Source organism: Excalfactoria chinensis, chromosome 3 (genome assembly GCF_039878825.1).
Source record: "Excalfactoria chinensis isolate bCotChi1 chromosome 3, bCotChi1.hap2, whole genome shotgun sequence".
NCBI classification, from domain to species: domain Eukaryota; kingdom Metazoa; phylum Chordata; class Aves; order Galliformes; family Phasianidae; genus Excalfactoria; species Excalfactoria chinensis.
The window spans coordinates 5,974,558-5,987,642 of record NC_092827.1 but is presented as its reverse complement, the minus strand read 5'-3'; the positions used below and the strand labels follow the sequence as shown (position 1 = coordinate 5,987,642).

Below are 13,085 nucleotides of genomic sequence, written 5' to 3'. Positions count from 1 at the left end.
AGTTATTCTATGTTTCTGTTCTCTGAACCCTCTTAGCAGGCTCCTAGAGAGAGTAAGATCTGCTGCGAGAGAAAAGCAGGTATTATACTGAGATGTTTGAGCAGGAGTGTAGACTTCCAGGTGTGACATAACTTTTCTACTCTGCTGCATGGTCTTGAAGTACTTTTTCCAGCAAGCAGTTCAGGAAACTTGTAGATCAAATGAAGAAAATACGGAGAGAAAATAAGGGTAGGAAATGTAACACATGGATAAATACTGAAACAATAAGTGTTGTTTAGTCTGAAGAAAACAGGAACAAGCAGAGGGGTCTGTCCGTTTTGTTGCTAACAAGTTATTAAATTGCCTTATCTACGCTGTGAACTGATGATTGTGTTTTGGCGTAAAGAGTTCCCATCCTATGAGCTTTGTGTATGAACAGCCGGATAAATGTGTGAAATGAGACTAATTTGAGACTAATGCCTGCAGCTGCAAACAAATGTGGATTTTTGAGAGAGAGGAGAGATTATAACCTTTAAGAGGAGAGATTATAACCTTTAAGTTCCTTTTCAAAAGTAAAATGGATCATTTTGAATGTGCAGTCTTGAGACAGAAGGCTGACTAGCAGCTTCCCAGCCAAGCTCTGCTTTTTGTGTGACAGGGCTCACAGAATTAAATCTCTTGGTCTTCCTTAGCTGTTAAAACAGGAAAAAAGCGGCAGTCTGGAGCACAACAAAACTCCAAACCAAAAAGCCACAGTGTTCGGAAGGAACCAGAAACCTACAGCACAGGTAAGGAGGAGGAGCGGTTGCTCACAATTGTTTATAGAGCAGGTAAGAGGTAACTGTGACTCTGCAAGTTCACTCTGAGCAACATCTGTCTCTCTGACGTTTCCATTTTGTCTTTCACTGTTGAGTGGCTGCTGTCTTGTTGGGATATTGCGGAGCAGCGTTGAAGGGACAGCATGTTGTCTATAGTTTCACAAGGTTTAACCCTAAAACAGTGTGAAGGGGAAATCATTTCAGTTAGGCAAAAGCCTGTTAAAGTAGTTTTGGTGTAAAACTCATAGAAATATGTCTACTATTTTACTCAACAGGGTATATCTGGAGGAAAAACTGTCACACTTACTGTCACATCTCTTCTGGTTACCTGATAGCCAGAGACCTAAACAGTCTGTGCTTGAGAATTAGCGTTGTAGCCTTGATTCAGCCTTGGCTTGGTATGTGTAGCTCACAGCACTCATTAATTCCTTGTTTTCTAGCAAGTGCACTTTGATTAACAGGCTTTTCTGCTGACTACTCAAGGAAGGACAAACCCTTCCTGTTATGACTGGGCAAAGAGAAAAGCCTGTTTTTATAATAAGATATTTTTATGGTAAGAATTAAAGCAGGTGGCTTTTAAGCCACTTTCTTCCCAGAATTCATGTCAGTAATTTATAATCCTTGCAGACAGAGTTTCTCCTTTGCATTGCAAAAGTGGCCAGGCACTGAAAATCATGCCTCATAAGATGCTTTTTCCTGGCTGTTGAGAGGATTGGTGTCGTGGTGCAGCTCTTTTCATTTATGGTGCCAGAATCCCTGTCTGACATAAGTGAAGTTCTGAAGGTTTGTTTGATAGTTGTGTTGTTGATTGTGTTTAAGAGCCGTTTGGATGTGGTACTCAGGGATATGATTTAGTGGAGGGTTTTTAGGGTTAGGGTACTGGTTAGGCTGCGGTTGGACTTGATGATCTTCAAGGTCTTTTCCAACCTGGGTAATTCTATGACTCTATAGAATTGAGCCAAGAACATTGTTCCAAACACTCTTCAGTCACATCTGTCACCACTTTTAACAAAAGTGTTTTGTCAGAAGTGCATGCTGAAGTAATTCAGTCCTGAAAACAAACGAAGGAAAAATCTCTGCTGAACAACTAGGACTCTTCTCACAAGAAGAAAGCAGTGTAGAGGGTTCTTATCCATCTTCCAAAAGGTGTGATGTGTGCCTTGTCACATTTAAAGCTGGTGGTGAGCCGAAACTCCTGAAGTAGAGCAGGATACAAGTTTGGTGGCATGTGATTTATTTCCTCCAGGGATACGTTGTGGACATGAATGGAAAAAAGAGAACTTGTGTTTCCAGTTTTATTACAACTGCTTTGTTTTGACAGGTAGTTTAGAAGAGCAGTGGGCTTTGGAAATTCAGGACAAAGGTCGAGTTACTTGTCCTACGTGCCGGGCTGTGGTGAGAAAGACCGTAGAAGGACTGAAGAAACATATGGCGAATTGCAGACAGGTGAGGAAGAAGAGAGATGTTTGCTGTGCTCTGTTCTGCTTGCACATGGAATTTTGTTGCAGTTAAAACCGCTTTTGTCTCATCATGTCTCTAAGCAAGAGGCTTTTATGTCTCTAGAGGCTGCAGGTGGTGCTTCCAGCTCGGTCTGTTGCTGGAGTTTTAGCGTGGTGACTAAAGACCTGCATATTTCATTGCTTCCTTCCAATTGTACTGAATTGTACTCTACATAATATATGTTTTATTTTTAATGGGCAGTTACCAGGCCTGTATACAATGTTCCATTCTCGTGCTCCTTTCTCCCAGAGACTTTCCCACTGCTTTGGTTAATTTGCAGTTACACACACGGTGTCCTTATTTCTTCATAGGAAACATTCACATGTCATTACTGTGGGAAACAGCTGAAGTCTTTAGGAGGAATGAAATACCACGTCATGGCAGACCACAGCAGTCAGGTAAAATAATTACTCTACGTCTGAAAGTTTGCTGTACGGATACAAATGCTGCAGTCTGCTTTTCCTCTTTGCTATTGCTTTAGAGAAGGTGATGTCTGCTGTTGTCACTGTGAAACATTGGGACTTCATTTCTTTGGGAGGTTTGGATAATATTTGGAGAAATACATCACAGTGGTATTTTAGCAGTAAATGCTGAAGATGTGGGATAAAGGTGAGTTAGTGCTTTCCACAGGCAGGAGGGGTACAAGGAAATACACACCCATGTCCTTCCTAGCAGCTATAGTTTGAAAGTACATGCTGTCAAGTGTTTGTTCCAACACAGCTATCTGCAAAGTGGTTTTCAGACAGTTCGCTCCTTTTAAAGACAGTTTGGTTTTCCTGGGATACAGACAGGGGTCACTGTATGAAATCCACTCCTGTAAAATCACAGTGCTGAGCATCCTGCGTTTTTCTTTCATCCTTCTGCTGTCCTTTAGCCAGTTGTGAAGGAAGGAGGAGAACTGGATGAGCAGCTTGAGCGAGGCCGCCTTCGGAAGGTTTTGAAGCGTATGGGAAAGCTGAAGTGTACAAGGGAGGTAAGCTGCATTGTCTTAACCATCCTAAATTGAACAGCAGCAGATGGCATGAACATATAATACTGTGAAATACATTCTGCTGGATGTGCTTTTGGTGCTGGTAAAAGATGACTTTGTTTTTATATCCTGGCTGTGCATTAAAGACAGGATCGTCCCTTGAGAGACTTTGAAGGAATGCTGTGTTACCAGGAAATCAGTAGGAGGCACGGAGAATTTCCTCTAAACAATTATGAAGCACTGAGCTTAGAGAACAAATTTTAACATAACTGATGCTTGATGAGAACCTCTTAGTTGAAAAACTAGGTGTCTAACGAATGCTGGTTGAATTAACTAGCAGTGTTATGGCTTTGCTCTTGACTGACAAGGTGACATGCTCTTTCCTATACTAGAAAGCTGATTGGCTTTTGTAGCTGTCTGATCCCCATCTGCACTCTGAAAGACAAGATTACTAGGCTGATGATCAAAACAGAGGTTTTAGTTTTGATTTCCTTGTTTTTGTTCAAATGGCTTCTTTAGACTGATTGTGTCAATGTTGATTGAGCGAAGGTATGACTGAACTTGAGAAGAGCAAACTTCTGCCTTTCTAAGGAATTACCAGACAAGTTGTTGATGCCCCATGCAAGGCCAGGTTGGATGAGGCCCTGGGCAGCCTGATTTGGTGGGTGGCAACCAGCACATGGTAGGGGGGTTGGAACTGGATGAGCTTTTAGGTCCGTTCCAACCCAAGCCATTTTATGGCGAGTGCTTTCAATTGAGGATGTCAGGGAGGAGGAAGTTAAAGGATAACAATTTACCTTGCCAGCAGTATTACAGACTGTTCACAGAACAAGGCAATTGTTAAGGTTGGAAAGGTTCTCCTGGTATCATCTGGTCCAAGCCCTGTGCTCCAGAAAGGTCCTTTAGAGGTCCTTGAGTATTTGGTACCTTGATGTCAAGGGAGGTTTGGAAGGATATTGGTTTCTTTCCTGCATGCACCAAAAGTATAGTATTAATGTTTACTTCTGTTCTTTCCTTCCTTAGTTGTTTTAATAGCTGTAAAGATGTAAGTGACAACTGCATGAACTGTTGGGGTTGATTGCCCTCCTCTGCAGTTTGAGATATGATCTATATTCTAGGAACAGCTGAAAGTTTTGTTTACAATTCAATAATGCTGCATTCGAGACATTTCAACCACCCAACCAAGAGTTGGCTCTTTCTCTACCCAAATCCTCCATTTGTATCTTGAAATCTTTGTTTTGTGCACCCTTGAATGTCTTGTTTCTTCATTCCATGTATTGAAATTTTCTGTTCCGTGCTACCCACAAAGCTGTTCTCAGAAGCAATTTCTTCCATTTGCAGTCAGCTCTTTGTGCCAGGTTTTGTCTAGTTAAAGATTACTGTCTGATTGTCTCGGGTTTGTCAGGAAAGCTAGTAGCACTTTTATCAGCAGTGGCCTTATAATCACTTGGAGAGCATTTGATCCATGTGTTTTTCTTCCATGTTGACAGGGCTGCACAGGCAGCTTCACTAGCATAATGGGATACCTGTATCACATAAAAAAATGTGGGAAGACTGCTTCTGAGCTGGAGAAAATAGCAATGAAGTGCCATCATTGTGAAAAAGCATACAGATCAAAGGCAGGACTTGTGTACCATCTCAGAGCTAAGCATGGGCCGGTAAGTGCAAATTGCTGTAGTTATCAGAGTGGTGATTTGATATTTCAGGCCAGTGTGTCCAGAGAAGGGCCACAAAAATAATCCAAGGGATGGAACAGCTCTCCTAGGAAGACGGACTGAAAGAGCTGGAGCTGTGCAGCCTGAAGAAAAGGCTGCTGGGAAACCTGAGAGCGGCCTGTCAGTATCTAAAGGGCAGCTACAAGAAAGAAGGGGACAGGCTCTTTATCAGGGGCTGTGGTGACAGAATAAGGGGAAGTGGCTTCAAGCTTGAGGAGGGTAGAGTGAGGCACTGGAACAGGTTGCCCAGAGATGTAGTGAATACCCCGTCCTTGGAGACTCAGTGCTGGATGGGGCTCTGAGCACCTGATCGAGCATAGGTGTCCCTGTTCATTGCAGGGGGAGTTGGAGTAGATGACCTTAGAAGGTCCCTTCCTACTCAAACAATTCTATGAAAGCACTAGCTGTGTACAGAAGTAAAACCAAATACAGAATTCATTCACTACTTCCCATCAGTAGGCAAGTATTTAGCCATTTCCAGGAAAGCACAGCTTCATCATCTGTAGTGGTGATTTGAGAAGACAAATGCTGTAGCTCTGAATAGTCACCCCTTCTCCCTTTTATTGCTGAGCATGATGTCATACAGTACAGAATATCAACTTTGGTCAGTTAGGGTCAGCTGCCTTGGCTGTATTCCCTCCAGCTTCCTGTGCACCCCCAGCCTACTCACTGGTGGGTTAGCATGAGAAACAGAAAAGCCCTTGCTGCTGTGTAAGCACTGTTCAGCAATAGCCTAAACATCGGTGTCTTATCAAAACTGCTGTTTTGATAAACGTAATACCCTACAAGCTACTGTGAAAAAAACTGTCTGTCCCAGCCAAAACAAGTGCATGTGTAACCTGGTGGAGCTTCCTATTATGTTGTTGTTTGCTCTAAGAAGAGTTAGCACTGGAACAGAACAAGCAACGCTATTCTTGTTGTCCATGTGGCTTTTACAGTGAAAGATGTGGTATCCTTTCAAGATAGTGGCTGTGTGAAACTCTGCTTGAGCCTGTTGTGTCGCTGGGTAGATCTGGGGATCCGTCTTGGTAGGTAGTGGGATGCATCTCTGTCGATGAACCACAGTTGCTGTAGCATTTCTGTGAGCGATTTGGCTGAGTATTTATTCGTAGTATTTTGCCTTGCTGAAATAGGAAGTGTTGAGGAGGCTTAGCTTTTTTTTCTTTTTGTTTTTTTTTTTAACCTTCATTGTAGGTCACCTACCTCCATGAAGAAAGAACAGAGAACCTGAAAGATGCCAAATGGGAGCAAAGTAGTACAGGTAGAGTTCAGAGGAGATCTGCAAAGGTGGCAATCTACTATCTCCATGAACTAGCTGGAGAGGAGCTGGCCAAAGAGTGGCCCAAGAGAAGAGTGCTGCAAGACTTGATTCCAGATGATAGGAAGGTACAAGACCTTAAAAATGCTATACAGTGTTTGAGTCTTTCTCCCTATCAAATGAGTCTTGTAATGGCATTTTTCCAGTGCTGGCAGTGTTTAGTGGCCCTTGGAATTTAATACTGAGGAAATAATATCTTGTGGAAGAGATGAAGTTTTGCATTCTCCCTGATATTAGATTAAGCTGTAACTACATTAACAGTTACTGTGGTGTGTTTTATTCAGGCAGGCTGTAATGACTTTACAGCTACTAAGGCAATAGCACTTCCATTTTCAGTATTCTCAAGCACAAAAGCAGTTATAGGCAGTATGTTGCTTGCAAGTTAGAATTCTAGTATTTTAGGGGGTTCCAGATTCAGTTATGTTTATAGATATGTGGGAGAAGATTGTTTATTGAGTGTCTGGCTTTTAGAAGTGCTGTTTCACTTTCTACCCTGTCACAAAAACAGGGAGAGGAAAAGGATATGCTTGTCACAATGTGTAGCTAGCTTTGCTTCCAGCTGTCAATTCCATCTCTTTATCTCAGCTGAAATATACCCGCCCTGGACTGCCCACGTTTAGTCAAGATGTGCTGTGCAAATGGAAAACAGAAATAAAGATGTACCGAAGAGTCCACTGTCCAAATCAGGTAATTGATTCTGAAGGCTCAAAGGGGGATAATTTCAGGTCTGCATGAGCCAACAACTTTCCACAGCCTTGAAAATGCAGTTTCTGTCTGTCTGCAGAGGGAAATTCTGCTCCATCTCTGTCTGGTGGTTCACTGTAACTAAAACCCTGATTGATCCCTCTGAGGATGCGTTTGTCTTCTTCAGAGCTAGTAACTTTCAGAATTAGGCAGCTTTCGGTTCATCTGGGTGCTGGTCCATGTGGAGGTGTGACTGAGTAAAGGAAAAGTGACCGTCTCCTGTCTAGCAGGTGTACTAAATCTTAATCTCAGAAGAAAGGGGAAACAGAGATGAAAGTCTGAGAGTGAAAGGACTTTCAAAGTAAAACCAAAGTGTTGTACCAAAGCTTGAAATGGCCAATGAAAGGTACACGTGTGGCATCCTGGTCTTGGGTTGTTTGTGCTTGTGCACATAGTTTCTTACAACTCCATGCAGTGGTTGCCAGTCAGATCCAGTGAAAAGAAATGGCTCCGCTAGCGGAACTATTTTGGTGATGCATGTGATGCAGAGTGACAAGGGTTAGTGGTGGCTTTCATCTGGAATTTGTACAGAGAGAAAGACTTCCCCCTCCTTGTCCCTCTCACAGCGCTCTCCTCAGTTTTCAGGCTCGTGTCATTGCCAACTATAAGAATTGCAGTATGATGTCTTATATTATTTACCTCCAGAAGCAGCTGTCCTAGTTCTCCAGGCAGTAACCCAGAAGTATGCCTTGCACTTAACCTCCTGTTTCAGGTTCTGAGCTGCCAGCTGAGCATAATCTAGCATGCTGAGACTGACGCCTACAGCTCCACGTTGGGTAGGCCTTTAAAGCTGCCTTTTAAGTGGGACTATTGATGTCACATGCAGCTCTCTGCCACTAGATACAAAGTCAGGGCAGGAGAGATTGTAGTGTCAGCCTCTCGTGACATGTGCTCCATTCAAAACAAGTCTGTGATCTTACTCAGGCTTTTGGCAGGGGGTGCTGTAACTCACTGAAATCTTAAGTCCCTTGTGAAGGTCTTTACCAGAAGTTTTCTGGCTCTCTACAACTTGCTATCTCCTTTCCTCTTCCTGTCTTATCCCTTTGGGATTTGTGTTCCAGAGGATAAGTGTTCTCTTACCTGGGAAGAAATAATTTCCAACAAGAGTTTTGCTGACACAGACATTTTTTGCTGTTTCAGGGTTGTGAATCTGCGTACGGCACGCTCTCAGGACTCAAATCCCACCTCGGCACATGTACCTTGGTTGGTAGCATCTTTCATACCAATATCCTGACTGTGCCTGTCCTTCTGATATATCTTTGTTCAACCCGCTGTCCTAATCAGAATTTCTCATAACTTGAGTGCTTTTCTACATGCCACTGGGGTTGTCACTGCAAATACTGTTTGAAGGAACGAGGGAGCATCTTAGTGCTATGCAATTTAGTGAAGCTACAGTCCTACCTTTAGATTCAAAAATGCAAGAGGATTTTTCTACAGCTACATCACTAGAGACCCTACAGCATCTCACAGGGCTGTTCTCTGCTGTAGCTGGTCTATCATGTCACGGCTCCTGTACAGATAAAGTATTGTCTGGTATGAATAAGAGATTCTGCTTCTTGCTGCTATGTTGCATCTATACAAGACAATATAAGGTGTATTGGCCTTCTAAGGAGCAATTGGTGACGTATTTCTTTGTTTTGATGCCAGGGAGATTTTGTGGCTGGCAAATACAAGTGTCTCCTGTGTGAGAAAGAATTCATTTCAGAGAGTGGAGTCAAGTATCACATCAACTCTGCACACGCTGAGGTAAGACAAGCAGAATCGAAGTCCTCAAGCCTTAGTTTGTGGAAAAGGGGTCTTAGGAAGGAAATGCTCACAGCCTACCCTATTTTACTCTTTCCTTGCTTAGTGCTGGCAGCGGGGCACTGAGCTCAAGTGGCTTTTGATCGCATAAACAAAGCTATTCTTATGTGTAGGTCAGGGGAGCAAATGTTGTGTCGTGTCACAGGTCTTGTCCCAGGTGGCCGCTGTTCAGTTTAGCTTTTCACCATTTTCCCTGCCTTTAGACAGTCAATTGCTAAGTCAGAGCTGACTGTTCTGAGATGGGGTGACAGCTGATGAGGAGCTTCAAAGAGCAAAGCTTTGTTAGTTACTTGCTTTTTTAAATCTCGCGTTTCAGCAAACATTTGTCCCACGGATTCAGCTTTCATTATAAGCCCTACTAACCTTTGTGTGGTATTTCTACCACCGGTACCAACCTGTTACCTTCTAACCCTCCAGGACTGGTTTGATATGAACACAAATACCACCAAAAGCTTTGAGAAACTAATGAAAATCCGCCAAAGAGAGGAGCAGAGGAAGCAACGGAAGAAACATCCTTTGACCCAGGGCAAAAAGAAGAGAACTGGGTCCTTGGCTACTAAGAAACTCCCTAGTGCTGGAGCTGAGAAAAAGAGAAGTAAGAGGGGCCGTCCAAAGCAAGTGGGCAATGAAAATGAGAGAAGTGAGGAAATGAAACCTCAAGTTGCACGGAGAGACAAATATCCAAAGTCCAGCCACAAGCAAGGCCGGAAGTAAATCCTAGCAGAAGGGAATGGGTAATCCTAAATCTTTTCACTTACAAGCTCCAATTCTGTCAGTCTCGTAACCCACAGCCTCATAACCCACAGGATTCAAGATGGTACATATCTACAGTTGCAGCGTTGGTAATGCTGCAGCCTAGAACCCATTGAGCTGCCTTGCCCCAGTGCAACGTGCTTTGTCACGCTCACACTTCCATAGTGTCCTTTTCTCTGCAAGCGAGTACTGTAGATGCCTTCTTTGTTACATTACATATTTATTTTCAATACTACTTCTGTTACGTGGATGAGATATTTTAGCGGTGGCTTCCCTGGATGGGAAAGAACAGAATAAGGGGATTAACTTTTTTTTAATTAAGTCACATGTTGGTATGAATTCTGGGTCATTGGGAATATCTTCTTGTGCTCCAGAAATGCAGCAGGTATGATTGAAACGAGCAGGAAGCAGCAGCATGGGCATTGCCACTCTGTCAGAGAATGTATTTTCCAGAACCTCTGTTATCCAAAGACCCAGTATCCCCAGCAAGTTGCAAAATTTAACCTTTTTCTTGCAGGTTTGCCAGCAGGAGAATAGACAGGTGGGTCCATGCTGTTTTCTTGTGAGCTTTCCCAGGCTAACAAAATAGGCAGCTGGTGCTGAAGTTCACAGGGAAGCCATCTGCTGTCAGCACTCCCCCCTTCTCAAGGCTGCATCCCAAACCATAGTACCCAAAGCCTTGAGTGCGACACCATTTGCAAAGCCATTCATTCAGCATGTCCACCTTCCTCCTTTTGTGCGGATCCCAGTCACCACGTGAGAGGATAAAGGAGAACACAGCTTGCTCTCCTGATCCCTTCAGAAGTCTTTCCAGAGCCCTGAAGTCCCTTTTGATCACCCAAGAACTTCTTTTGCCTACCTCTTCATTTCCAATGTGGAAAACTAGTAATGGGTCATAGTTGGAGGGATTAACCAGGTGAGTGATGTTCACTGGCCCTGGCACATTGGCCCTGGTAGTGGGAAGCCCTGTGGCCAGGGTGTTCTTGAGAGCTGCCTATGCGCTAAGCAAAGCAGTGGTGAGGCAGCACACAGTGCTCCATTGTGATTGATGTAGTGGTTACACTGCTTCTCTTTCTTAAACCAGTTGTCACTCTGGTTGCAGTACTGCACCAAAGGCATTAATATGTGGGCTTCTGTGCAGGCTGTACGAGGCTTGCAGCCAGAGGGGCAAAATAAAGATGTCACCAGTGTGAGAACGTGATTTCTTGTCCATTTGGTGTGTGGTGATCTTGGCACCATCTTTACCTGCACAGCCCACCCCAGCCTGCTCACTTGGTTGTCATGCATGCTTACTGATGCTGTTCATTTCTCCACCCCGTTCCTCCTTAGTGCTGCCCTCTGCACAGCTGCGCTTTGACCACGTTTACTGCCTTACTGATGGGCAACAGGATAAGCCCCTGCATCAAAGGAGGCTTTCCTTAGTGGGTTTTGGTCTGTAGCCTGTTTGCTGTCACTTTTAAGCTATTAATCAGCCTTGCTTTCTAGATATGGGTCTTTGCGACCATATGGATTTTGTATTTATATCAAGATTGCATCCCCCCACATTACGTGGTGTGTAGGGGAAAAATCATTACCCAAGAGTCCATCCACAACTGGGTGAGCTAAGGCAGGCTGCCCAGTACACACACAGCATACTGCTTGGAGGCATGGGAAAATCCAGGCTCAAGGAAGGGACTGAAAGGGAGGAATTCACATTTGTCATGTGGATCTAGGCTTAATAACATATAACATTTGTACGACAGCCCAGTGCTAAGATGTACTGTTTGAACACCCATTAATCTACTGTACGCTCCTTTGTCAATGGTTCAGTTAGCCCAGCCTCCTGCAAATCCAGGTCAAAAATCCCAACCCAGCATATTTGCCCTGGCAGTTACCAATAGTATTTGAGCATGTATGTATGTATTTAGAAAGAGATCTGTTTCGATGTGAACAAAGTGACAGAAGAGACCGGCTGGTCACCGACTAATTGCTCCTGTGATTCATTACTCCAAAAGCAATGTGCCTTACTTCTCATTGGGATTGTTTTCAGCTTCTGCATCTCCTGTTGCTCGATCCTATTAGGTCCAATAGCCTTTACAGTATGGGAAGTTTCTTCCTGCCTGTTTTCAGTCACAAATAACTCCATGTAATTTCCTATATGAGCTGAAGAGGTTCTTTAGTCTCAGTCAAAATAGTTTTCTTTTGCTGTTGCTCTGATTGTTGCTGATGGTTTAAGCATTTAGCAATGTAGGGACAGGAAACAGAAACCCAGCAAAGTATTCAGTCTTTCTAACATAGAATGCAATGATGATATCGCCCTGTTCTCAGCTATCTTTTTTTCACCCCCACAACTGTTTATTACGCTGTTTATGTTCACTTTGCAATCTGCTCTATCAAATATCGATTTCGGTTCTGGATGTTGGTTGGGGGGCCTGTTTCTGTCCTCTGTACGACACTACAGTAGGTCTCACTGCATAGCAGAGGCTATAATTCCGTCTTGTTTTGCTTGAGCCACTCTTCGAGATAACTTGGTCGTATTATTTCTCTTCTCACGGCTTTCATTTTCCACCAGCTTTTTTTTTACCCTGCAGATTTGCATTGTAATTGTTTTATATTTTCATTAGCGTTGTTAAGAACTATATCAAATAGCTGCAGACTCTGGCAATCTGTGGAACAAATCCTTATGTACAAGTATTTAGTAACTAGCATTTAAGATACTGCACGGATACTTGTATAGCGTATGGGCAAGAACAATGCCTTACAGAAGCTGACCGTGTCAACAGCTACTTTTACCAACCCAGACTTGTAATTTAATTAAAAAATGTTTACAGAAATCCGTTCTGTGAAGCCACGTTGGTTGGTTTTCCTTACGACGTCGTTCAGTGTCGGTTGTGCTGTTGGTTCGGTGAGAGGATTTCAGACTGATGAGCTGTGAGCGCTGTTTGCCGTTGTTTGAATGTTGGTACAGGGCTGGAGTTGTGTTTTGTTCCTTGTCCCGGAGAGGGGAAGAGAAAACATTGAGGGTTGTTTTTTTTTGTTCTTGTGTTTTGATTGAATGATGGTGAGCTCACAGCATCACTCAGTGGTTGGGTTGGAAGGGACCTCAACGATCATGAAGCTCCAACCCCCTGCTGCATGCAGGGCCACCAGCCTCCACATCTAACACCAGCCCAGGCTGCCCAGGGCCACATCCAACCTGGCCTTGAACACCTCCGGGGATGGATGGGGCATCCACAGCCTCTCTGGGCAGCTGTTCCAGCACCTCACCACTCTCAGAGTAAAGAACTTCCTCCTGATATCCAACCTAAACCTTCCCTCTTTCAACTTAAAACCATTTCCTCTTTTCCTGCCATTATCTACCCTTTCAAAGAGCTGATTTCCCTCCTGTTTATAGGTTCCCTTTAGGTACTGGAAGGCTGCAATGAGGTCACCCCACAGCCTTCTCCAGGCTGAACAAGCCCAGCTCTCTCAGCCTGTCCTCATAGGAGAGGTGCTCCAGCCCTCTG

General features: G+C 43.8%; 1 protein-coding gene across 4 annotated transcripts in view; it reads left to right on the top strand.

Moving 5' to 3' along the window:
* Positions 1–13,085, top strand: part of ZNF512 (zinc finger protein 512) — an 18,587-nt gene extending 5,502 nt beyond the window's left edge. For 2 of the 4 annotated variants that reach the window (XM_072331700.1, XM_072331697.1), the window contains exons 5-14: positions 672–767; positions 2,119–2,243; positions 2,609–2,695; positions 3,172–3,270; positions 4,758–4,925; positions 6,177–6,368; positions 6,886–6,987; positions 8,185–8,247; positions 8,692–8,790; positions 9,265–12,416. In XM_072331700.1, coding sequence (XP_072187801.1) covers positions 672–767; positions 2,119–2,243; positions 2,609–2,695; positions 3,172–3,270; positions 4,758–4,925; positions 6,177–6,368; positions 6,886–6,987; positions 8,185–8,247; positions 8,692–8,790; positions 9,265–9,561 — 1,328 coding nt within the window. In that variant the 3' untranslated portion in view covers positions 9,562–12,416. Of the gene's footprint in view, positions 1–671; positions 768–2,118; positions 2,244–2,608; positions 2,696–3,171; positions 3,271–4,757; positions 4,926–6,176; positions 6,369–6,885; positions 6,988–8,184; positions 8,248–8,691; positions 8,791–9,264; positions 12,417–12,973 lie in introns of those variants that run through there. The other 2 variants (XM_072331699.1, XM_072331698.1) reach the window with 2 other exon arrangements.